Here is a 26,059-nt window from a genome sequence, read left to right on the forward strand (position 1 = left end):
GGCAGAGTGATAGACAAGCTGGAGTAAATAGTATAAAACTCCCCGGCACAAGACCATACAAACCAGGCGAAACGAGCTTATGCAAAACTTATTTCACACAACGATACATTCGCCGCATCTGAATTACTTTCTTATCCAACATGGATCCAGGAAAAATACATAAAAATTAATAACAATAAAATTAAGAATGATCGAAATATTGATTGCGATCAGATTTCACAAGATGACATGAATAGAATAACTTACGCGTTGACAGGCCAACCCTATCAATTCACGAGTATTATTTCATCCGGCAGAAACATACTTACTATATCAAGACGTCCAGGACATTATTGCAACATCTGTGAACGTCAACATGGATATAATAATTTCTATTATCGTACTGAGGATAAATGTGATAATTGTCTTGTAAATGTTTATTCAGATTGTTATGTTGTAATGTGTCCCAAAAATCCTAACCAATGAATAACAACTTCTCGTGATATTGGCGAAGAGATTAAGAAATTTCTGAACAGCTAGTCAAATAATACGGCGATAGCAGGAGTTGTTGATAATTTACCGGGATCTCAAAGAAATCCAGATTTCATTAAATACGTGATTAAGGCTAATTATCATAAATTAAATTATCCGGGACATTTTCCAGAGAGAGAACTGCAGATTATTTGTATAATGCAGCGCCGTTTCATGAAGGAGGTCCAGGATGTCGAGTAATACGTGAAGAAGACTATATTGATGGATCTGCATGTGGAGTGGGCAAATCTGAAGCAGCATGGAAATCTTTACGCGATGACCAATCTGTAGCTATAGTAAGTTACAGAAAGAAGTTCACTGAAAATACAAAAGCAGATTATAGTATTGAATCTTACTCGGTTATTACATGTGATATAATATTCAAACCTGGGGATCGGAGAAGATTGATAATTCAGTGGGAATCATTACAAAGAGTAAGAGAAGCTCTAGACGTGCTGATTGTTGATGAGTGGCATGGAATTCGCAGACAACAATTTTCATCAGTAAGATTAAGCCGTGAACGATGGGATAAATTTTCGGGATTAGTTTTATCATGTAAAAGATTAACTGTTCTTGACGCAGATATTGATGATTTAATGATTCGTGATGAAACGAAAAGATCGACAATGAAATTTGTCATCAACAATTATAAACCGGATCATGGTTAAAAAAAATTCATCGTGGAAAATTCTCACCAGGATAATTTTGAGAATATGTTAGAACAAGTAAAATCTGGAAACAAGATAACTATGTTTACTCATAACGCATCTAGCACGAATTATTCTGTAGAAAGTCTTGCAAAACAATTACAATACAAAGAATATCGTGTGAGATATTATCATGCAGATACGGATCGAGAATAAAAGAAATTAGAAACACAGCCGTGCTTAACCCTGCTGATGACTGGGAATGGTTTAAATGACTCGTCGCGGACGAGCAATTCATCATGAAATTGCCGAAGCACCTAGATGAATTTCCAAAATTTTGTCACGATCATCCAGAGGCCTCCATGACTGACTGTGTTAAAGGCTTTTGTCAGGTCTGAAAATGTCGTGAACTGGTTGAAGGTCTGTCGTCTGCATATCTCCTGAAGATGACGATCTGCAAAAACCATGTGTGTGATCCATCTTCCTTTCCGGAAGTCACGCTGACTCTCAAGCAGGGGCCTGTGACTAATGTATGCACAAGGCGATTCCGTGGAATTCTGACTAGGATTTTGCCTGTTATTGAGAGCAAATACCCCAAAGGTTGTCACAGGATTGTTTATTGCCCTTCCACTTTTACAATTGGACAATGGATACATCCTTTGTACTGCTGAGGTATAGTTCATTGAGACTAAATTGATTGGAAGCAGCCAGCCAGTTTCTATGCCATGAGCGAGCCTCCTACTTTGTAGACTTCTGCGGGTATAGCATCCACTCCAGATGCTTTGCCATTTAACAGCAGGTCAATTGTTTTCTGAGATTTCAGTCTGTGCTAGAGGATCAGCAAGTGCCATGTTGATTTTCACTTGGGACAGTCGATCAATTTCCTCCTCAGTGATTGTTGATTGAGGATGTTACTTAAGTGTTCTGCCTTTCTTTGTAGTATCTTTTCTTTGTCAGTGAACAGTGTGGTGTATTGGAGAGGTTCTGATGACTGTGTCCCGCAGATTGTCGTCAAAGTATCATGGAGGTTCTTCATGTCATTCATGTACGCATACAACTGTGTCTCAACTGCCTTGTTGCTCAACCATGAGCCCCATGACTCTTGCAGCTCTCTGAGTTTCGATTGGACAGTCCCCTAGATCTTATTGACAGCTGCTTTCTTTGATGATGATGAAGTGCTGCCTTCTAAACAGGCTTTTCGTAGCTGATGTCTGTTACTGAGTAGTCTCTGTATGGCTGCATTGTTCTCATCAAGCCACTCCTGATGTTAACATGTGGTGGGATCAGGGGTCTCTAAAGGATACCCCATTTTCTTCAACATTGTCAGAGTTCGCATCAATTGTTTTTAGTTGGCTGCACAGTTCTTCGACAAATGCATGTTTAACATTCTCGTTTCAATCTGGTGACGTTGAACTTCTAGTACACTTTTTTGCCTTGTAGATGTCTGCTAGACAGAATCTGGTTATTGAACTTGGAGACAAAAAGCCTGTGGTCAGTCTAGCCTTTTATACTTCTCATTGCCTTTGTGACCTGGACTTCCTGTCTGTTTCTTCTAATGATGACGACATAGTCAATGAGATACCAGTACTTGGAACATTGGTTAGGCTGGTTCACTATGATAATCCATCTAATATGAAAAGCCAGATCCAGAAACTCCAAAAACCTGGACCTTAATCAAGCAAAGACAATATCCAAGACTGACTGCAACTATTGTATTTGTTGTCACTATTCCATAAGTTTATAATTTTATTGTTGTTTCTGTAAGATTATAGTGCCCCTGGTGGGCTTGTGGTCTTAGCTGATTACCGACATCTCACCTCAATCAGCATGGATTTAGGTCCTACCTTGTTCTGAAAAATGCCATTAAACCAACATATCAGTCAAGCTTAAGCAAAATTGTAAGGGTTGGCAGGTCTGCAACTAAAGTGTCTGAGTACAATCTATCTGAGATGCACACACATATTCCTTACTGCCTATGTACATGCACGTACTTCAGGCACAAGAGATATTGATTTAAATTGAAAATGCAACGATTCATCATACACGAGTGCATAAATAAATAGGTGTTCTTCAGGCTTAAGATATTTAAAAATGCCAATATCATACATACATACATAAATACATAGACAAATAGATACATACATACATATATACATGTGGGTGTGTGGGTGTGATTTGGATGTTCAATGTAGCTTTAACAATCTTTCAGTCATATCGCTACAATATCTGCAGTGTGGCAGTTTACAGTGATGTCTAGCACTGGGGCATCATGCCACAGACATGTAGCATGATGTCCCACCCAGTCACATTATCCTGACACCAGGCCGACCAGTCCTAACACTAACCTCTTAATGCTGAGCGCCAAGTGAGGCAGCTGTTAGTACCATTTTTGTAAGTCTTTGGTATGACTCGGCTAGGGATCGAACCCACAACCTCTCTCATCTGAGGCAGATGTTCTAACCACTAGGCCACCGAAGCGGTTCATATATACATACATATACAATGTATACATACATACAGTAACATATATACATACATACATACGACCGTGCTCTTCATTCAAGAATTTTTTAATTTTTTGTTCAAATTAAAAATGCAATTATAGAATTAATATCATTTATGCACACAAAAAATGATGACAAAGCAAAGAATATCTGGCATGATAGGTTTATTGATCAATCAATGGTAGATATGTCAAAGCCTTAAATTTTCAACAATTTCCTTAATGACTCATCAAAATATTACAAACAATAAAAGTAAAAGGAGAAAATGACAAATTAATAACATTTCATTATTAGAAGAAATATTAGCACTACAACAATGAAAACTGCAATAGCAAATGCCATATATGACATCTTTGAAGTCTGTTCAAATGGCAAACAACACACTCTGATTAGCCATTGCATAATGTGCTGCCAGATCAGGGTCCATGTTGTTTGTTCCACTGATTATTCCTAACAAACTGCAGAGACTTAGATCTGCCAGCACATTATGCTACTTAAAAGCAAGTAAAAATAGTAAGTAACCTGATGTACCTGTGCTGTGTGAAAATTAAAAGTCTACAAAACCTGTGACACTATTGTGCTAACAATACATGATGAAACCACAATAATGGGCTTGCAATATACCAATTAACAGCTAAAATAGTTTTCAATTTGATTTTGTCACTTATATTTAGATGCTCCAAAGAGAAAAATATAAAAGCAAGAAATTTCCACAAAATTAATAATTCAAATGTACTGGGATTAGTATATTATGCACATTCCCTGTGCAGTATTTCTACGTCAAGATCAGCTTATTGTACAAAAATAATTTCAAGTTTTCAGTTACAGACTCCTTAAAACTTCCCATTTAACCACATAATTCATTATCTTCCTTTGGTATTTACAACACCCCCATCTTATTGCCAAAAGGGTTCAAACTGCCATGGATCCCAACAAAATAGCAACAATAAATAGAGTCAATAGGAAAACAATACATTATTTTATGCTTGGCAGTGAATTAGTGGATTTTCCAAGTAAAATTATTGTGATAATTCACTGGAGTTACAATAATTAATTTCACTGCTGCGTCAATCACAAGATAACCATGAAATTCAAAGTAATTTTTTTCATGCTAATGAGGCAGAGTGGTGAACATAGCTGCTTCAATAGAAATAAGACTTGAGTTGAAATCGGCTACTTCAATGTCTAATACAGTATAGCTTGCTAGCCAGTAAGTTGAAGCATACAGTAAGAAATCGGCTACTTCATTCTGTAATACAGTACAGCTGGATAGCCAGTAAGTTGAAGCATACAATAAAAAGAAAATCTGCTTGCTACAAGTCAATAATGGAATAGCCACTTGAGAAAATATTGTTTTTCATGAACTAGATTAAATATATCCAATATTCACTCATTTCAAGCGAACATCCTCTATTTATTCTATGTTAGACACTACATTTGTTGATTTTCCAACAGAGGTAACTTTGACAATTCACAAGTCAATTATCAAAAAAAATAATCTTTCAGTCAATAATATTCAATGTAATAAACATTATCTAGCAAATATATTTAAAGAAAATGTTCTTGTTTAGAGGGAATAATGGCTATATTGCATCTTGTGAGTGGAAAACTAAAGTATTTTTATTCATGGATTCACCACTCATGAAAATACTAGTTCTTAACCCACCAGAAACATATCCATTATCCACTTGATACAAGCACATATTTTCTATATGCTGATAAAGTTAAAATGTGCTGGAATAGGAAGAGACCCATGAAGGGCCTGGTTCTCTACTGGCCCAAAAGAATTTCCTGGAATTGGTTGTTGTTGTTGTTGTTGTTGTAGGGTTTAACGCCATTTTTTAGCACACGATAGGCTATACATGGCGGCCAGTATTAATGGTAGAGGAAGAACCTGGGAAAACCCCTGGAAAGAACCACTGACCCACGAGAAGCTACTGGCAGGCTTTCTCACATACCCACATTGGCCGAATCTGAGACTTGAACCCACGCAGACAGGTGAGATGGCTGTGATCCGTAACGGAGAGCGCTTTAGACCACTCGGCCACTCTGGGCCCCTTCATGGAATTGGAATTTCTTCCTTTTAACTATGTTTTCAAATAAGCTGCTGTGGTATATATAATGAAGGACAGCTTGGCACCATTTATATTTAGTACAAAGTACATAGATATCACCAAAAATCATCTGGTGATGTGTCATTCAAGGGGTGTAGTGCCAGGATGATTCAACTGGCACCATTTTTAACTAGGACCAACTAGGTATCATAAGAAGTATACTGGTGAAAACCCCATGTTGATATAGCCATCCCTTTGGACAGGAGTGGACAATATTCACAAGATATGACTTTCCATTCTTCTGGAGCAGCAATAACAAGATTTTCAAGATGGCTGCAGTGGTGGCCATATTGGGTGTCAAATCAGCACTATTTTCACTGAAGACCAATTGGACATCATAAGACTTCAGGTGAAAACCACACATCAGTATGACTTTCTGATCAAGTGGAAATGTGATAGCATTTTCAAGATGACTGCCAGATGTCAGATTGGCACAATTCTTTATTTATGTAGCAGAAGCAGCAATAAGATTTTCAAGATGGTCACTGTGGTGGACAATACTGGACATCAGATGGGCACCATTTTCTTTGAGGGTTAACTAGATATTATAAGAAGTCGTTTAGTAAAAACCGCATGTTGATAATCCATTCAGGAGATGTACCATGAATAAGATTCAAGGCCACTCCAGTGGCCTAAGTGGTTAGAGTCTGCCTTGGAAGCAGGTTGCAGGTTCAACCCCCCTCCCGACATACCAAAGACTTACAAGAATGGTACCAACAGCTGCCTTGCTTGGTGCTCAGCATTAAGAGGTTAATGTTAGGACTAGTCAGCCTCGTGTCAGGATAATGTGACTGGGTGGGACATGATGTCCCAGTGCTAGACATCACTATAAACTGCCACTGCAAAGATCATAATGATATGACTGAAAAATTGTTAAAGCTATGTTAAAAAAATCCAAATCACACACAAAGATTCAATTGGCCACTGTGGCAGCCATACTGGATGTCAGATATACACTAATTTTTTACTAGACATTATAAAATGTCTCTCAGTGAAAACTCCAAGCATTCAGGAGTAGTAGGAATAAAACAATTTTTAATATAGCCGCCATGGTGGCCATAATGGATGTCACATCAGCACTATTTTCATTAGGATAACTAGTCATCATAAGAAGTCTTCTAGTGAAAACTACAGGATGATATGACTATTCCTTTAGAAGGATTAGTGATAACAAAATTTTCAAGATGGCCAATGGATCTTGGAGCAGCACAATTTTCATTTAGGACCAAGACGACCATGGGATGAATGTGCGTGTAAAGTTTCATGGCAATCTTCCAAGTAAGGGGAATAGCAATAATAAACTTGTGCTAACAGATGGACAATGGACAACTGACAATTCCATAACTTCCTTTGCTCTCTGGCCAGTATATGATAATTACTTTAGTCTTGATTAGACAAATGTACACATGAAACATCATTGTTCAATAAATATGTGGTGAACATGGATTGTGACATTTTGAGATCAAGAAAGTATTTTAGTGCAATTCAAAGAGAAGCAAACCTGACACATTCATGAAAATATCAAACAGTAATTTGACTAAACTCAGAAAAAATTATTTGCACAGCACACCTTTTCTTGTACCAAAACAAGAAAGAGTACTGGGCCATGCACAGCTTAAACCTGGTGTTAGTCCATGATGACTTCCCAAGTCTGGTACTAGAGATTGTAGGAAACCTGATGTCATATGTGTTGTGTGTCCATCAGATGACATTTTAGTACTTTTATTTCTAGAACAAGCCGAAAGATATTGTTAACATCCATTTCAGTTTTAAAGGGTTGGATCTGTGAAGGAATGGATGTTCTCCTAATGTATTATGATCAGGTTATGTATTTGAAAAAGACAACTGCTTTGAATATGTTTGTCAACTTTAAAGGTATCAATAAAAGGACCTGGTTTTTTATCATTGCTTATGAAAATTACTCATAAATAAATCATACTATTTACAACATTGTTTTAAGATTATCTCACTTTATTAAAAAAAGACCTCATAGGATAATGATAGTAACATGGTCCAAAACTACTGCCTCTTAGTAACTATCCTTTAATTTCTCTAATCGAATGATGCTTGTTTTTTCTTTATTTTCCTGAATCAACAAATTCCTGATAGACTGATCATGGGCTTGAACCCAAGGTAAAATATAATTGCAGACCTTCTGCTGGGTTCTAAACACCAGTCTCAGCAATTCCATAGTATCTGACACATCCATAAATATGAAATTTAAAGTATAATGCCCATTTTATGCCAATTAATTCTGTTAAAGTTTTGATATAATTTATACATGTACAATAGATAACCTTTGTTTTTTTTCAAAATCTTCACTTTATAGAAGTCCAGTCAACATTGTGTTTTGAAACATTCTTTTTACCTCCGAGTCATGCAAAGATGAAATAGTGCCCCCCTCTTCATTATATGCAGAGACACCTACTTAAAGTTCCCTATGATCCAACACTTTAAAAAGTTTAAAATTCTTGTGCTAGTACCACATGATCTATTATTATTTATTTATATGCAACATATACTACACTCTGTATCCATGGCAACATACACTACATTTTGTATCTATGGCAAATTAAGAAATAATGAATGTTGACAATTCTAAGTAACAAAAGGTGGCTCTACACAACTTGCTTTACATGTGCACCAGGTCTAGTTAATATACCATGAACCATTTTGAGAGTTATGTTCCAAAAATGAAAATGTTTATGAACCAACCAAACGATATAAGCACAAATATAGTTGTATATCCCAAATTACATACAGTGGGGATAAAAAAACAAAAAGAAAACAGGGTATGTTGGATTAAACACTCGTACTCTAATTGTAATCTTTACGGCAAGAAGTACAACCAAAATCATACCATATTGTTTAACATTATTTCTTCATAGTTTTTATTACATTAGTTTCCTCACACAAGTGTGTCAGTGATTAGCTGGTTATTACTGACCAAGTGAGGTACTTGTAATTTATCATAACTGAAGATAAAGAAAATAAACGCATCTAAGATTAAACTTTCAAACAATAAATGTTGTTTTAAATTCTCAGCATATGCATACTCATTTTTTTAATTCAAGATTTCTGCAAAATCTTTGTACATGTGCATCAATTACTCTGAAACTGATATTACATGAATATCTTGCACTCGCCTAGAAACCTACTGAAACTTGCACATAAAACATAACTGCTCTTGTCCTTGGTTACTGGCAACATTTTAAACAATAAACATTTTGCATATAAACCTGAAAAAGATACTTATTTTGAAAGAACGCTTGAATAAGTACATGATTGCTTTAATTAAACATTTGGACGGTAACATTAATGATGAGAAATCACAACAGCCAATAACAAGCATTCATTGGCACAGTTTTGATGAATGAATATTTGAAATGTAACAACATGATATGCTTACAAACACATGCATGCATCACACAACTTTCAAGCAGATATTGACATTAAAAGCGTTAGTCCTTAAATATATAATACCAGTTGAATGAATTTCAAAACCTGATGGAAAGCCCAACAGCTTACCAGGAAAGGAATCTAACATCCTGACTCTAATCCTGGAGCACAGAGAAGGTTTTTCAAAATGAAACTTAGCTTCAAGGTTTCTCATTGTCCTTCTTAAAGGAGATTCCTATGTACTCTCCTTGGTAATTGTGGCCTGGAGAAAATGTAATAAATTATGCAGAAGCCTACTTGGCCACAATAAATTAACAGATTGTAGCGAAGATGTAGCATTCTGGCAACCCCCAGCCTTCTGTGCACAAGATTTGTTGGACCCTGTAAACCAAAATCTAAATGACCAAGTGAAGTCCATGTATATATCTAACCTACCTCTTGTCTGTCAACTATTATATAACATAAACTCCAGTGGCAAAAAGACTGGTCTTATTACCTATCTAGGTGTGAATATTCACAAAATTACATTTTGTTTCCATGTACTCGGTGGGTGACCTATATGATTTATACTATACAGCAAATATATTTCCAATCTCTACAACAACTATCATCCAATTTTCGGATAAGTTAAAGTCCTCCATCTTAGACCAGGATTTGTTTCAAAGAGGATAAATGACAAATTTGGAAATAACCAATTGTAAGGCAAAGCATTCTTCTTTTGAGAAGGTCAGTAACCAACAAAATTAAATATTTCTCAAAAAGTAAAACATCTGCTTCATTCAGCACATGAAAATTTCAAAGTATCTGGTACAAGAAAATGAACAAGTGCTCCTGTTGATCAAGTTTGATTTTTAAAAATAATTTGTCGTATATATTCATATATATTTTTTTTAATGTAAAAATATCATCCCAACAAAATCCTATGATCTGCTTTTAGTTATGGTTTCATGCATGTACTCTATAAGAATACTTAAAATACACAACAATATCCATATGCATCTAAAAATGTTAAACATTTTTGCAAATTATCACTTACAATCATTGAGATACAAAAAGTATTTTTTACAAGCAGTCCACCTGCAACAACTATCATGTTGTTTTATCATCATGAAAGCCATAATATCAAAAAACTGAGACATTAACATAAACATTAAAAATTAATGACCTGATCTTCTTCCTATACAATTATGGTATAGAAGCTCAAATGATTATCTGTGATCAGTTTGTAACCTTCCAGACTTGCCAAAATCCAGCTTCATTTTTACAAACCATCTACTATTTCATTCCCATCATCCTCTTCCTCTTTGTCTGTGTCAGACTGATGATCTTCTGGTTCCTCTTCCAGATTTGCAAGCTGTGTCTGTGACTGATTTACCCACAACTGAATTCTCTCCTTATCAACAGTCTTGCTTTTTCCCAATGAAGGGTTTTCTGGTACTGTCTCTTCATCATTTTCAGGAGAGTCCAACTTGACACCCTCAACACCGATTTGCTCCCCTACAAGAGTGGAACTTCCATCTCCATAAGTCTTTGACGAGTGTGTGGTTTTGGATGAATGTGTTGACAAGGCTTCACAATTTTCAAGTGTCCTACTAGAATTCTGGGATAATATTTCAGTACTGAGGTCATAGTTATTACTGTGTATAGAATCTATGTGTGGAAGGTCTTCCATGGTATCACGGGATATGCATGAATCAACATCTCTTTCATTTCTGGAAAAGCCTGGTTTCAAGAGATTTTTGAATTTTCGTTTTCTTGTACTGTCAATCAAATCTTCTGTGTCAGCTTCATTTCCTGGGTCAATTTCTAACACTGATGGATCCATTGTCAACTGAGTAGAACCAATATTGCTGTTGGAATTCCCTAGCACCCGCTGGCCAAGTTGTGCAGGGTTTTTTATTATCTCGTAACCTTTACTATCTGTTTCTGGCTCACACTGTGGATAATTTTCAGATATTGGCTCAGAAAGAATACTACTGGTAAAGGAGATAGCACTACAACCAGACGGCGTCCTAGAGTGTCCCATATGAGCGTAGATATGAGGCATATTAGTGGATGTTGAGAGGTGAACAGGATTTTCTTGTAACTCTTTTTCTATCTGTGCCAGCATATCTCCATAAGCATCTCGAGCTTTCTGTGTTAAATCTATCAACTGCTTGAAATTTTCCTGAAAAGGAAAACAATCGTTAATTATTGTGAAAGCAAATTGTAGAGTAAATTATCTTTCTGTTAGGATACTTACCCAACCACATTAACATTATGAATATAAGACTGCTACCCTCTGAATACAGCCTTACTAAAAGAGAAAAATCTGCCTTCCTATTTAGAACATAGAGAAAGGGCAATAACTCTTGCTCATTACCTCCCCATGCCACCTAGTTGAGTCAACTACCAACAAGAATGCTTGTATAGTGGATTGGTTGGGAGGGTCTTCAAGTAATGCGATCAGGTAATCCCCCATAGATTAACATTAGTAGAATATGAAACAGGTGGAATGAATGCTAAACATCCTACTTTTACCTTGGGTATCCTTCAAGGAAATACTGGATTCCCTTTATGAATGATATCCTGTTCTACTGTTTAAAGCAAAACTGCCTATGGTCACATGATCCGTGATTGCTCTATCAGGTAAAGATGATTATTGAAATCTTACCTTCAAAACTCACCGGTGAATCCAGCTAAGCCGAGATGCTGTGTTGGTATTTACTTAGGTCTGGTTGTGATCTGGATCCACAAGGTTCAGATTTTCTCTCTGGAAAGCTCAATACCCAAGATAAAACCTCAAGGATTACTCTGAATGCCAGCCAATGGCTTCAATGATGTCTTGGATATAAACACTGCATTAATTTCATCAGCTGGCAACTTGGATCTTTTGAGATGTTAGAATATGCTAAGCATATATACCAAGAAGACTGGGTGATGTGGAGGTGATGCCCTGCCTTCCTGCATTCATTGGGTGAAAGAGAGTTGTTTGTGGTTGCCATAACTTGTCTCTATGCATTTCAACTAGTGCTGGATGGTGTGGACATGCATGGCTGCTACTCTTGACTTATCTAAGGATGAGAGGGAGCATATAAAGACTCTCCTTGCTCACTGATGGCCACAAGGTCTGGTTGCGTCATGACGATAACCAAACCATCTGATCTGCACTAAAGATAGTTCAGGTTGACTGAAAAGGTATGTAACTCTATTGCCCTGCAAGCTAAAGCTAATGTTGTCCAAAAACACTTTTTTATGATAACAGCATCACCAAGGTCTGGTCTAATGGTTCAAACTACTCAGATTTGAACCATATTTGGACCGAAGTCATATTCCATCTTGGACATTAGGTCTATTTAAATCAAAATTGGCTAGTAGATCTGATAGATCTTTATCTTGACTGATATCACCTCCACCATGGTGAAGAATGTGTCAGATATGATCAAGCAGTAGCCTTTGATGGTAACTTGTGCTAGAGATAAAAGCTAGTTGAGGAACTGAAGCACTCAGAGGGATGATGGTACTGACTCTGCACCAGCCCTAAAGCAGAGCAGCATGTGGGTGCCCCAGCCACGTGTACTGGCATTTGTACATATGTCTGGATGGAGTTTCTCCAGAGGAATTCCTGTTCTGAGCCAAACGTGGCTGTGCCACTGACGCAGGCATGATGATATCTTGTTTGTGATACTGACCTTTTGGTTCAGTGAACTGGAAAAGGTGCACCACAGAGCCAGCAAAGTCATTTGTAACTCGCACATATAACAGTGACCCATCTACATTGGGAAACAGGTGATTTGGATTTTTAATGTAGCTTTAAAAAATGTTCAGTCATATCTCTATGATACCTGCAGTGTGGCAGCTTATGGTGATGTCTAGTACTGGGGCATCATGCCACAGGTATGTAGCATCATGCTCCACCCAGTCATTTTATCCTGACACTAGGCTGACCAGTTACAACACTAACCTCATAATGTTGATTGCCAAGCAAGGCAGCTGCCAGTACCATTTTTATAAGTCTTTGGTATGACTTGCCTGGTGTTCAAACCTGTGACGTCCCACATCCAAGGCGGCCATTCTAACCACTTAGGCCACCCAAGCAGTGCCAGGGAAACAGAAGGCTTGGGAGTAGAGAAACTTAGTTTCTTACATTCCCTGTAAGATTGCATTCTAGTCTGATTCGACTGTTGTCTGCTGGCATAATGAAGTCACCCATAAAACCAGGGGGTGATGTGGTTTTAGTGATGAATCAAGTCAAGATTGGCATAGGCAGTCAATGTACTAGCGACTGGATGGTGAGCAGCCCGGTTAATGACATAGGCAATTCAGGCTGACGAATCTCAGGCATGCTGGTTAACTGATTCTTCCACCAGTCAGAAAATTGCCAACGAAGCCAGATCCAACACTTAAGACATGGCAACAACCCGCTTCAATGTGGCAGGAAACATACTTTTTTTTATCCACCTTTTAAAATGGTGGGGCAGACATGTTAAATACTATTCCATTCTTATCCAATGGCAAGTGTTCATTATGGTAGGTAGTGGAATGTGCCTTGTACCAGAACGACAAAAATGTGACTGGTACTTGACTTCCCAAAACAGAAACCTTTAGCATTAACTGGATCACAGATATATTCTGACAAACGGTCTTTAATCCTCTTGAGTTTTTCTGAAATCAGCCAGAAAGATCAAGATTCTTCTTCACTGTGATGTTGACAGATGCTTTGAATTTATAGTTATGTGCCATAGGGCATTCAGACCTGCCAACCCTGACGAGTCCATCTCATTAAGGCAGTTGATTTTTTTCCGTAAGTTTGACCAGTTTTCAGTAAGGTGTAACAAAATATCATAAACTGTTATTGTAAAGCTGGAAAACATAATTAAAAATTAGTTTTTTGGAATGTGCAGCGATGATAAACATTATGTTCAACTGAAAAGTTTGTAAAGTATGCGTAGGACCTTATTTACCGCTAGTACAGTTGCACAAATTTTAGTTCCAAATCCTATGGAGCTCAAAGGTTTGTTGCTCTCAACTTGATGTAATTCTTGGAAATTCTTTTTTCCATTTCACAAGACGACGGCAATCATATTTCCCGCCATGAGTGATACTCAAACTGGCACATGATGTCAAATAAACATAAGTGTGTCCCTCCAGCTTATATTCACAAGAATCTGAATATTCCTTTTTTATTTTTCTGTGTTGGTTATTAACACTTTTCAAGAGGCTTATTTTCCCTTTCGTCTTAAACATGCACTGCTTGCTGGACGCCAATAAAAAAAAATTCTATGATCAACAGTTTGATCATGCAGGCGCTTCGCATGAATAAATATGTGCAGTTTAAAGCATCTTACATGCTGCTGTAAAGTTAGTCTGGTTCCCTGACCAATTTCACTATTTCCAATATGAAACCCAGATCCAAATCAAACACGGATGAACAAATTTTCCAGAATTTTCGGCAATGATCATTTTCCTGTAAGACTTACAGCAAAAATCGCAAAAGTTGGCAGGTCTGGGGCATTCCATGACTTGCAACACCCAGTATATCTCCTCAGTAGCATTCTTGAAACTAAACTCTGTCCTCTCCATTGATCGGATTTGAGGATGGCTGTTGCTCAGAATCACTGTGAATACTCTTCCATTTCAGGACAAGCTGTGCCATGAATTACCAATAATGCAATGCCAACATCTCTAAATAAACCAATGTCAACAAGCATTAAGCAAGGAAAACGGCCAATTTTGTCACACCTTATCAGAAGGTTGGTTAGAGAGGTGAATGGTTGGTTCAGTTGTCGGAAATGCAGAAGCTGGTCTGCTTGGCTTCAGTACTGGTTGTGCCAGAAGCATGGTTGAATGGACAGATTTTCTACAACCTTCTCTGGATATATGGATGTATCTTTCATCAAGATTCCCCTCATTTTATGTATATGTATATGTGGGTGGGTGAGTATTATATATATATATCTCTCTCTCTATGTATATGTATGTATGTCTGCCTAAACCATTGGCTCTATCACTAAGATTCCCATAATCGAATCTGGGTTAGGAAAGTTTGGCTGGCTAAACATAACTACATTTGTCTTTCCCAAATCTGCCAAAGTCAAAGTGGTGGAATGTGTCATCCTTCTGTATTTTGGGTGAGGCAAGACCCCAGCAGCATCCACGACAAGGCTCACAAATGAATCTGTATTTAGATGAATACTTAGTATATCTATACTGGTCTTGTGTGCTTTTACCCTCTTCTCTTTGCCGTATGCTGATTTTTGTCGTACGGCTCACCAGTTGTCGTCAGACTACAAATTGCACACACTGCTCTTCTGTGATAGAAATGAAGGGCGTAATAAATTACTAGATCTCTTTCAAGAATGAATCCTTGAGATAAAAGATACATGCTATAAAATACACACCCTGAATTGTAGCTGGTATTTTCTTGAAATTTTCAATAGAAACTATTGAACAATTGTTGGAGTGAACAGCTCTGCATTTGATCCTGTTATGACCCTGACCTTGGATCCAGTGTCCTGCCTATGATATGTAACACAATTTATAACTAGGATGTTGCAACATGTACATCCATCAAGAGCTCTACATTGAGACAAGAAATTCTGAAGTCCGTACATTAAATGTTAACTACTTAATGATAGTATCTTACCTCAGTTCCTTCATAGTTAAAAATTCCAACGACACTGACAGGAACTAATTTTGCACAAGCTCGCCCTAATGCTCTTCTGCCCAGGGCAAACACAAAAGGCACATTCTGCTCCTGACACAGGTCTAATATGTTGTTTAAGGCATCATCTAAACCACCTAATTCAAAATAGGAAAAATATTCTTCAATATATTTGTGAATTCAGTAAGAATCAATATACGACTCTGCCTAGACACAAGAACTTGTAAATCACAATATTTTGGTGTCATTATAATTTTGTTGTTAGTTTTAGTGACACATTTAACATATTATCGACAGTAATTGGGAAATGGGAGATAAGTGCCTTCAAAGAAAAAAAGAGGTGGCTGACCTGACCAAACAAGTGTGGTATAAATCAATTAAAATTATCATAATGTGTACAGGGGTCAAATTTCAGTATCTCTTTGAGTGGTTTAATGCTTACATCCCTGAGAAGGAAACATGTCACAAAACTGCATTATTTCTTTCTGTCCACATATCCCCCGAGTTGGGAACCTTACTATGACATGCAACACACAGTCTAGTCATAATATAAATCTGGGTGAAATTTCATGCCAATCTCTGAGATTTGCATAATTACTGGACAAGAAAATGTCAACAGATGGACTAATGGTTAATGCTTTCACATGATATGCCTGATAAAAATTTATGCACAGCAAAACATTTGATAATGATAATGAGAAAACTTGAGACTAAACTGTATATTGTTGAGTTTTGTCACCATGACCTGTTAAAACTTCTTTACATAAGGATATATACCATCAACATGCATAAGGAAACACTTTGACACAATGGACACTGATCATTAAGAACAACACTATACATTTTCAACCTGCATATAAGCAAAAACCAATACATATTGGAGAAATCTGTTTATGTTCCATTCTAGTCAGGTTTTAGTGTATTCTTATTCCGTGATAGGTCTTGATAAAAGCCTAATACCACTAACGGAGCCCTGTGATCTAATTTTATATGGTGTCAATAATTCTCCTAAAAATAAATGCATCTTTTTATTTTCACAAACATACATGTGCCACTATCTTAAGCAGTGAAAAAGCAACAAGAGTCATCAAAAAGATAAAATATTCCACTCCCCATGTGCCCTGTTTATGTACTGCGTTCTACTCATAGTAACCTACAGTCTAGCACTTTCAATTTATATATAGTTTATGCTAGTACCCTAGTTGAGCACTTTCAATTTAATTTATATACTATGTATGCAAGTACCCTATAGTCCATCACCAGTAGCTTCTTGTGGGTCGGTGGTTCTTCCCTGGGTTTTCCAGGGTTCTTCCTCCACCACTTATATTGGCCGCAATGTATAGCCTATCTTGTGCTGAAAAATGGCGTTAAACCCTAGAACAACAACAACAACTTACATTAGAACCTATGGTCTAGAAACCTTAATTTAAGCACTACTTGTGGTATAATTTGTTTCCATGGTAACCAAAAAACAAATTGACTGGAAATTTCTCTGCATCAAAAAGGCAGCCTTAAGCAACTTGCTGGACACGTAAAACATTTGGTAAATAATTCATTGGTTGGAGAGTTTTGCTACAAAACAAATATGTTTACAGAAAAACATAAGGACACTGGAATAATTTATGTACTTCTTGAGGTACAATTTGCTTCCATGGTAATAACTACATCAACCCATATTACATATTCAGCGCATAAAAATGTAACCAACATTGCACTGAATGAAGGTCATCATAAGATTGAGGCATTTTTCCATGAATGTACCCCCAAGTTTTATGACTGCATATGCAAAAATATTCTCAAACAGACTGAATGACAGCAATGAACCGCAAACTAACATGCATGTACTTACCCTTTGATTGAATTTTTTCCAGATTGGGGGAGATTACAACACACTTAATCTTCTTAAGTTTAAGATGTTTTGTGACTTCTCTAAGTCCAAGCACAAATCTTCTCCTTGCTTTTGCCTGTGTCCAGAAAATTAAAAAGCAATAAAGTTCTGCATTTTAATGCCACTATAAAAATTTCATGTATAATCTACACAAATTTTATCTAAAAAACAAAATGCTCAATTTTCTCAAACAATAATTCTGCAGAATGTTATGGCACTCTCTGAGGATTATTTAAAATACACAACCAAGTCAATGAAGTGTGTAAAGTAAATCAATGTGACCTTTTGCTCATGAATGCATCATGTTTTGCTTGTACATGCAACATCATCAGAAAACGGACATCTACACCAACAACAATGTTGTTGGAAAAAGCGATATCTATGTTTCACCTACTCCGGTGAGACAATTATATTACTTTGTTCATCAAATCTGCACGGAAATGGAATTTCAAGTACCTAGTTTCAACAAAACCTCAAACATTAAAGAAGCTGACAGATTTTTGCATATTTAACATGAGTACCGTGAATGACACATTATATGCCAACCCAGTGTTTAACAGTCTTCTATATAGATAACTCTTCTATATAGATAACTGAAATTTTCCTGCAGAATCAATATTTCTCCTTTCAGAGTGAACTTGATATCTGAACCCTGAAATTAATAGGGCTCTTCCTTACCCCAAACCATCCACAAAGGCTTGGTAACGGTAGATGGTGATATTTCTCGAGTTACTGTGCAGAAATCATATATCTTATTCCAGTCAGTGACCATGACCTTTGCATGTTTGACCCCAAAAATTGATAGGTTTCTTTCCAACTCAAAGTGCAAGCAATCCACAAAGTCTGTTGTGGACAGAATCAGCAGCAGACCAATGGACAATATCAAAACATAATAACACATTTCTTGTATGTTATGCTGTGTGGCAATATCCGAGTACTAAGTATACTGATGCCTTAGAGGGTTAAGTGACACTGTCAAAGTAAAATATGCAATCAGATGGAAGAAGATAATTTCAGAGCTGTTATTATTAATGGTCCTTTTTACTATCATAAACATATTACTCTAAATAATCATTATAATATTTATGAGGTAATTTATATTAACATCTAAAATGTTACTTGACATGTGACTGTAGTAATAGCTTGTTCAAAGCATTTTCTACTACTGTATTATATTAATGGAAAAATATATATGTACACTGCTCCCTTGATAACTCACATCAGTGGAACAATACCCAATTGAGATTAACTATTATCAGGCCTATCCATTTACCTAAATTGAAGTTTCCTCTTTTGTTTTAAGCCACAGCAACACCTGTAGGTTATTTAGTTCAAAGGTAACTGAATAAAGCGTTTGCCCAATGAAACACCAAGGGAGGTAACTTTGGTTGATCCAATGGCAGTATTCAAAACCATGTATTTTTAGCTATGAATTTAGCATGCTAACCACTGGCAGAATATTGCTCTCATCTACACTAGTTACCTTATTTTATATCTCTAACCTGTCAGTGTCTGTGCATTTGCATGTGTGTAATAAATATACAGGATGTAAGGCACATTTTAACTGCACTGGTCGATGCAAAACACTTTCGACAGCACAGATTATTCCACTACAATTTAATGAAAATAAGTGTTCTCCTGCCCCCCATTCTGATTCTTTAATAAACCTTATAGGTGAATCCAGTTGAAACCAGACCTGTAAAAATGACTGTAGAAAAGGTGGGCTTAAAGGAATAGTTATGCCCGGATAACATGCAAATCCGCTTATAATGCAGTGGCAGGCATAGACTCCCATTTTATTACCTGGAAAATTCCAAAAAGAACTAACCCTTGGTAAATGGAACCCCAATAATAATTAAACACCCTTAAATTATCTTAAATTATCCTAGTCATTCCTGATCAAAAAATGTGATCAAAGGTATCAAGACAACCAAGTGAAAGGATTAACTGGTAAATTTAGATTACCCAGTGAAATCAAAGCTTTTTTAAGATAGCTATGGTTCATTATGGAGAAGCGAGTTCCAAAATCTGAATTTAACATTACTGAGCAGAAGTTCCACTATCACTTGCAATGAAATCACAGCATCAATATTTTGATAATAAAACAATTTTAAAAAATAGAGCTTTAACAGTTTTATCGTGAAACAAATGTCTCCAGCTTTTGAAATCTTGTTTTGTTGTGCAAAAATAAATGACATAATACAATGTTTTGCAGGTACACAATAAGGCATACATGTATGTCATGTGTTGAAACCTCTTAGAGTTATGTTTATCATAATCTTTCTGAGATAGTTGAAAATAAAGGTAATTTATACCAAAACACAATTTCATTAGTAAAACTGTTTCTGACAACTATTCCCAATATGATTATAGAATGAAAATACAGCCATTGAACAGAGCCTCTAACTCACCCTCCACTGTCTTTTTAATGTTTAGCTGGGATGGACACTCTCTTCCTCAATTGCTGAGGTCCTTTGGTTGTTGTTGTTGTGGGGTTTAACGCCATTTTTCAGCACAAGATAGGCTATACATGGTGGCCAGTATTATTGGTGGAGGAAGAACCAGGAGAAACCCTGGAAAGAACCACCAACCCACGAGAAGCTACTGGCAAGCTTTCTCAAATACCCATATTGGCCAAACCTGGGACTTGAACCCACGCAGACAGAGGTGAGATGGCCGTGATCTGTAATGTTGAGCGCTTTAGACCACTTGGCCACTCAGGGCCCCAGGTCCTTTGGTAACTGGTGCCCTCTCTTATAATGCAGTTTATGTTTTTGGACCCCAGTGTGCACAAGTTATTAAGGCAGGGGTGTGTGTGTGTGTGTGTGTGTGTGTATGCAGTGTTTTATGGCACCTCAGCACATTAGTGGCTATATGCAGACAATGAAAGGTAAAATTTGAAAACAATAATATAATGAGCATTCAATTTTACCAAGGAAAATCTTCCACATAAATACAAAGATAAAATAAAAATGTAATAGGATGTTAACACGATTAATATAATTATCATGCAGGCTAGAATACCCACGAGTCCATACCTTGGTAGGATCTTTATGATACATACGGTCCTGGAACTTAACTAGATCTTGTAGAAGAGACGTACAACAAGCATCTATGTCCTTATCCAACACCTGGTTACAGTACCTATGTGGAAGAGATAAATCGGAACTAGAGATGGAAATTATAGCAAAAATCTGCTTGTATCTTTTGTAAACTTTTTTCTGCAAGAGGAAGAACTAAACATGACCCCAAACCTGTAATTCTAAACACTCTCTATCCTAGGTTACTTACCTTGCTTAACTCTGGTCTGGGTCAGTAAAAACCTTTCTATTTAAATTTCTTCTAGTACTAGTGATTACGTTATGTTATGAAAACAAATTTTATTTTTCTCAAAGTTTTTATATCTGATAGCACATAACAATCATCAATGCTGAAAGCCTCTATGCCAGGTGCTCTCAGCATGGCACAGTACCATCATTTGTCCAATGCTGAAAGCACGGTACATGAGCATCATTTGTTCAATGCTGACAGCACGGTACATGAACATCATTTGTCCAATGCTGAAAGTATGGCACATAAGCATCATTTGTCCTATGCCGTAATCACGGCACATGAACATCATTTGTCCAGTGCTGTAATCACGGCACATGAACATCATACGTCCAATGCTGAAAACCTCTATGCCAGGTACTCTCAGCAAAGAACATGAGCATCATTTGTTCCATACTGAAAGTCCCTATGTTTAGGACTAGGTCAAATTTTAGCTTTGATTTAGAAACAAAAGTAAGCTTCTGGTGCAAGTGACATTAATTAATCATAGTTTTCTCCTCTTTCATTCCTGTTTATAAAGATACATCATCTTGAAGTAACTAGTATATTGGAGTCTGATGAAACTCAGGATGCTTTATGTTATGCTTGTTGTATGGCAATCAATGTATAGGGATATTTAAGGTCATTGTATGGCATTCAATGTACAGGGATATTAAGGTCGTTGTATGGCAGTCAATGTATAGGGATATTAAGGCCGTTGTATGGCAATCATTGTATAGGCATATTAAGATTGTTGTAAGGCAATCTATCTATAGGGATATTAAGGTTGTTGTATGGCAATCAATGTATGTATAGTTGTTGTTTGGCAATGTATAGTGATATTAAGGTCACTGTACGGTAATCATTGTATAGTGATATTAAGGTTGTTGTATGGCAATCAACATATAGGGATATTAACGTCATTGTACATTAATCAATGTATAGGGATATTAAGGTCATTGTATGGCAATCAATGTATAGGGATATTAAGGTGGTCACTGTATGGCAATGAATGTATAGGGATATTAAGGTCACTGTATGGCAATCAATGTATAGGGATATTAACGTCATTGTACGGCAATCAATGTATAGGGATATTAAGGTCACTGTATGGCAATCAATGTATAGGGATATTAAGGTCACTGTATGGCAATCAATGTATAGGGATATTAAGGTGGTCACTGTACGGCAATCAATGTATAGGGATATTAAGGTCACTGTATGGCAATCAATGTATAGGGATATTAAAGTCATTGTATGGCAATCAATGTATAGGGTTATTAAGGTCGTTGTATGGCAATCAATGTATAGGGATATTAAGGTGGTCACTGTATGGCAATCAATGTATAGGGATATTAAGGTTGTTGTATGGCAATCAATATATAGGGATATCAAGGTTGTTGTATGGCAATCAATGTATAGGGATATTAAGGTCATTGTATGGCAATCTATGTATAGGAGGGATATTAAGGTCGTTGTATGGCAATCAATGTAGAGGGATATTAAAGTCATTGTATGGGGGGGGGGTAAATTATTGCAATACTGATACAGACTGAATTTTCTGACATCCTTTTTTGAATACTGTAAATAATGACATTTTAGTTTCAATAAATAGCTTTGAAATAGCATGAGATGTAACAACTCCCTGACAAATGTTTCATGGCAATTTAATCATCTGGATGATTGATCAGCTTAATTACTCTACATAATCATCTGGATGATTGATCAACTAAATTACTCTACATAATCATCTGGATAATTGATCAGCTTAATTACTCTACATAATTATCTGGATAATTGATCAGCTAAATTACTCTACATAATCATCTGGATAATCGATCAGCTTAATTACTCTACATAATTATCTGGATAATTGATCAGCTTAATTACTTTACATAATCATCTGGATGACTGATCAACTAAATTACTCTACATAATCATCTGGATAATTGATCAGCTTAATTACTTTACATAATCATCTGGATGACTGATCAACTAAATTACTCTACATAATTATCTGGATAATTGATCAGCTTAATTACTCTACATAATCATCTGGATGACTGACCAACTAAATTACTCTACATAATCATCTGAATGACTGATCAACTAAATTACTCTACATAATTATCTGGATAATTGATCAGCTTAATTACTCTACATAATCATCTGGATAATTGATCGGCTAAATTACTCTACATAATCATCTGGATGACTGATCAACTAAATTACTCTAAATAATTATCTGGATAATTGATCAGCTTAATTACTCTATATAATCATCTGGATAATCGATCAGCTAAATCACTCAAAATAATGGCTAATTGATCAGCTAAATTATTGTTGTAAACACTCAATTAATTTATGAATTTTGTTTCCTTATGAAAACTGTGAGCACCTAAAATTTTGTGATTTAGAGTAATAGCTGACCACAATCGATGAAAATATTAAAAACCATCCTTAATTAGGCATTACTCTCTAAAACGCCTGCTATGGATCTTCAGTTTTGCAGGGTCAGTTACTGTATTTCCTGCAACTGGGCTGTTCACACCTGAACTCTGTGGACTTGGAGAAAATGGACTCATGCTAATCGGTGAAGTCTGGCTTATCGGAGACAGATCCGCACTTGCTGGCAGTGAACATTTGGAACTCATAGCTGAAACAAAGTGAAATACAGAGAATATATTTCACTGGTAAAATAGTAAATGGGTACCAATTAAAATTCACACTCCATCTTGAAATGGCAAAAGAAAAGTTCCAACTGTTGAGTGAATTTTTCAGTTACAAGTGCTCATTCAAGGCTGACTAGTGTTTCTCACTAATAAAATGGATATTCTGTTGAGAATATTGCTAACTATATTCACTAAAAGTCCATACTTTTTACCAGAAGTTTGTTTCAATATTTTACGTTGTGGTTAAGTTCACACAATTGCTTTGCTCTCCTTTTTCAATACTTAATAAAAAATAAAGAAGACAGCAGAGTGGTCTCAATATGTAATTACTTACAACTGATGTTAAAATTGTCACAGAATAAGTTTGCAAAACAACTCTCACATCAGTGAGTTAGTCATTAGAACTGTCAACTTTTATATCTCTATAATAGCTGACAGACTCAAAGTTTATTCAGGGTGAGTAAAATTTTATAGCACAAGTGGATTTATAGTACAAGATAGTACAAGTGGCTTTTTAGTATGAGTGGATTTTAGCACAAGTGGATTTAAAGTACAAGTGGAATTTTGGTACAAGTGGATTTTAGCACAATTGGATTTTTAGTACAAGTGGATGTTAGTGGATTTTTAGTACAAGTTGATTTCTTGTACAAGACAGTACAAGTAGATTTATGGATCCAGATAGCACAAGTGGATTTTTTGTACAAGTTGATTTATAGAACCAGATAGTGCAAGTGGATTTTAGATGATATTTAGTACAAGTGGATTTTTAGTACTGCCCTGAATTTCAGTGTACAGCATATGCCTGCCTTGAATTTCAGTGTACAGCACATGCCTGCCCTGTGTTTCAGTGTACAGCATATGCATGCCCTGTGTTTCAGTGTACAGCCTATGCCTGCCTTGTGTTTCAGAGTACAGCATATGCATGCCCTGTGTTTCAGTGTACAGCATATGCATATTCTGTGTTTCAGTGTACAGCACATGCATGCCCTGTGTTTCAGTGTACAACACATGCCTGATTTGGGACAGCATTGACCTGGGAATCACAGTGACCCTGACCATGACTATTGCCTGCAGGGCAGTATATATTCCTTCCTTGCCCATTCATGACGTTTGTAAAATGTATTTTTTGAGTGTGGGACATTATGACCTTGACCTTTAAGATGATGACGATTACAACAGCTAAAGGTAACTTCCTCCTCATAACAGCAAGTCAGCTGCCAGAATATTCAGTATGCTTGTTTTATTTGTAAAGATGATACCTCAAATCAATACCCACATTTAACCAGACACTATCAACATTATGGAGAAATTATACATACATGTAAAGTGCATAGTTACAATATCAAACAATAAGCTCCACCCACTTAGTTACTGTTGCTCTGGCTCACAAGCTATTGTCAAAACAGCGGATTCAGCATCATCAGCAACACATTCGTTGGAAAATATTCTCCACAATGTTTCTGAAACTTATCTACTTGACTGCAAGTCTTTCAGATCTTGTGTTAAAGAAAGGCTTGAGCTACTACACATAGGGTTATCTCCATGAAATTATGATTTTTGATAGTGAAAATGAGGTGAAGCATGTTGCAGGCAATTTATAAGAAAAAAAAACAAGTATCCTAACATCATTTTACTAGAAGAGAGCAAAGTAACATAATCTTTCTGTCCTTGTACGGTGTATATTTAATAATTAAATCAGAATTTAAAATAGGACTTCAGTAATATTTTTGTTTTATTTAAAATAAAAACTCTGTTATGTAGTTGTTAAATTTATATCATACATGTATAACTGTCAGGTAAGAATAAAAAAACAAGTACGTTCTACAATTAAAAATTTGATTATCAATTATAAATTTTATTATGTTTAAGAAAAGCATTAAAGTTACAAAAAATTAAATAAACAATTTATGCAAAGTTGCTAGAGTGATCTAAGAAGCGTTTTACATTCCATACATTGCAACAATTGACGGATAAACATTTTTCAGAAGGGTATCATTGATAAACCAGCAAGATTAAATTTTTCAAAATCTCTCAGAAACAAGAAATACTAATGGCACATCGAAATAAGCAGGCATGTTGGCAGGAGGTATATTTGCATCTGCTTTTACCTATCTTTCTTAATTAGCATGACTTGTTTCAAGGAACATTTTGCAGGTGTTATGAAATCAGTAATTTGTAAAGCATGTTTTATTTGATATCAGCATGACACAAATATAATAAATGGCATAGCTCACTTTTGTTCAATAGCTTAGGGCCTAATAAAGGCAAAATAAATATTTTTTTTACAGTTTCATCACTTGTACAGTATAATATTTATTTTAAAACAACCTCCATAATAATCATTTCTTTAAATTAAAAATTTTGAAATAAATA

At 36.1% G+C, this 26,059-nt stretch overlaps 1 protein-coding gene across 1 annotated transcript in view; it reads right to left on the minus strand.

Annotated features, from left to right (window-relative positions):
• Nucleotides 1-3,810: 3,810 nt before the first annotated feature.
• Nucleotides 3,811-26,059, minus strand: part of LOC149772808 (uncharacterized) — an 85,584-nt gene continuing 63,335 nt past the window's right edge. Inside the window, exons 14-18 of the mRNA XM_089947259.1 lie at nt 23,490-23,670; nt 20,744-20,849; nt 17,667-17,781; nt 15,800-15,954; nt 3,811-11,341 (exon numbers count right to left, since the gene is read on the minus strand). Of these exons, the coding sequence (XP_089803385.1) occupies nt 10,436-11,341; nt 15,800-15,954; nt 17,667-17,781; nt 20,744-20,849; nt 23,490-23,670 (1,463 nt within the window). The 3' untranslated portion in view covers nt 3,811-10,435. The remainder of the gene's footprint in view (nt 11,342-15,799; nt 15,955-17,666; nt 17,782-20,743; nt 20,850-23,489; nt 23,671-26,059) is intronic.

The sequence above is a fragment of the Sinohyriopsis cumingii genome, unplaced genomic scaffold (assembly GCF_028554795.1).
Source record: "Sinohyriopsis cumingii isolate HCF-2022 unplaced genomic scaffold, ASM2855479v2 utg001170l, whole genome shotgun sequence".
NCBI classification, from domain to species: domain Eukaryota; kingdom Metazoa; phylum Mollusca; class Bivalvia; order Unionida; family Unionidae; genus Sinohyriopsis; species Sinohyriopsis cumingii.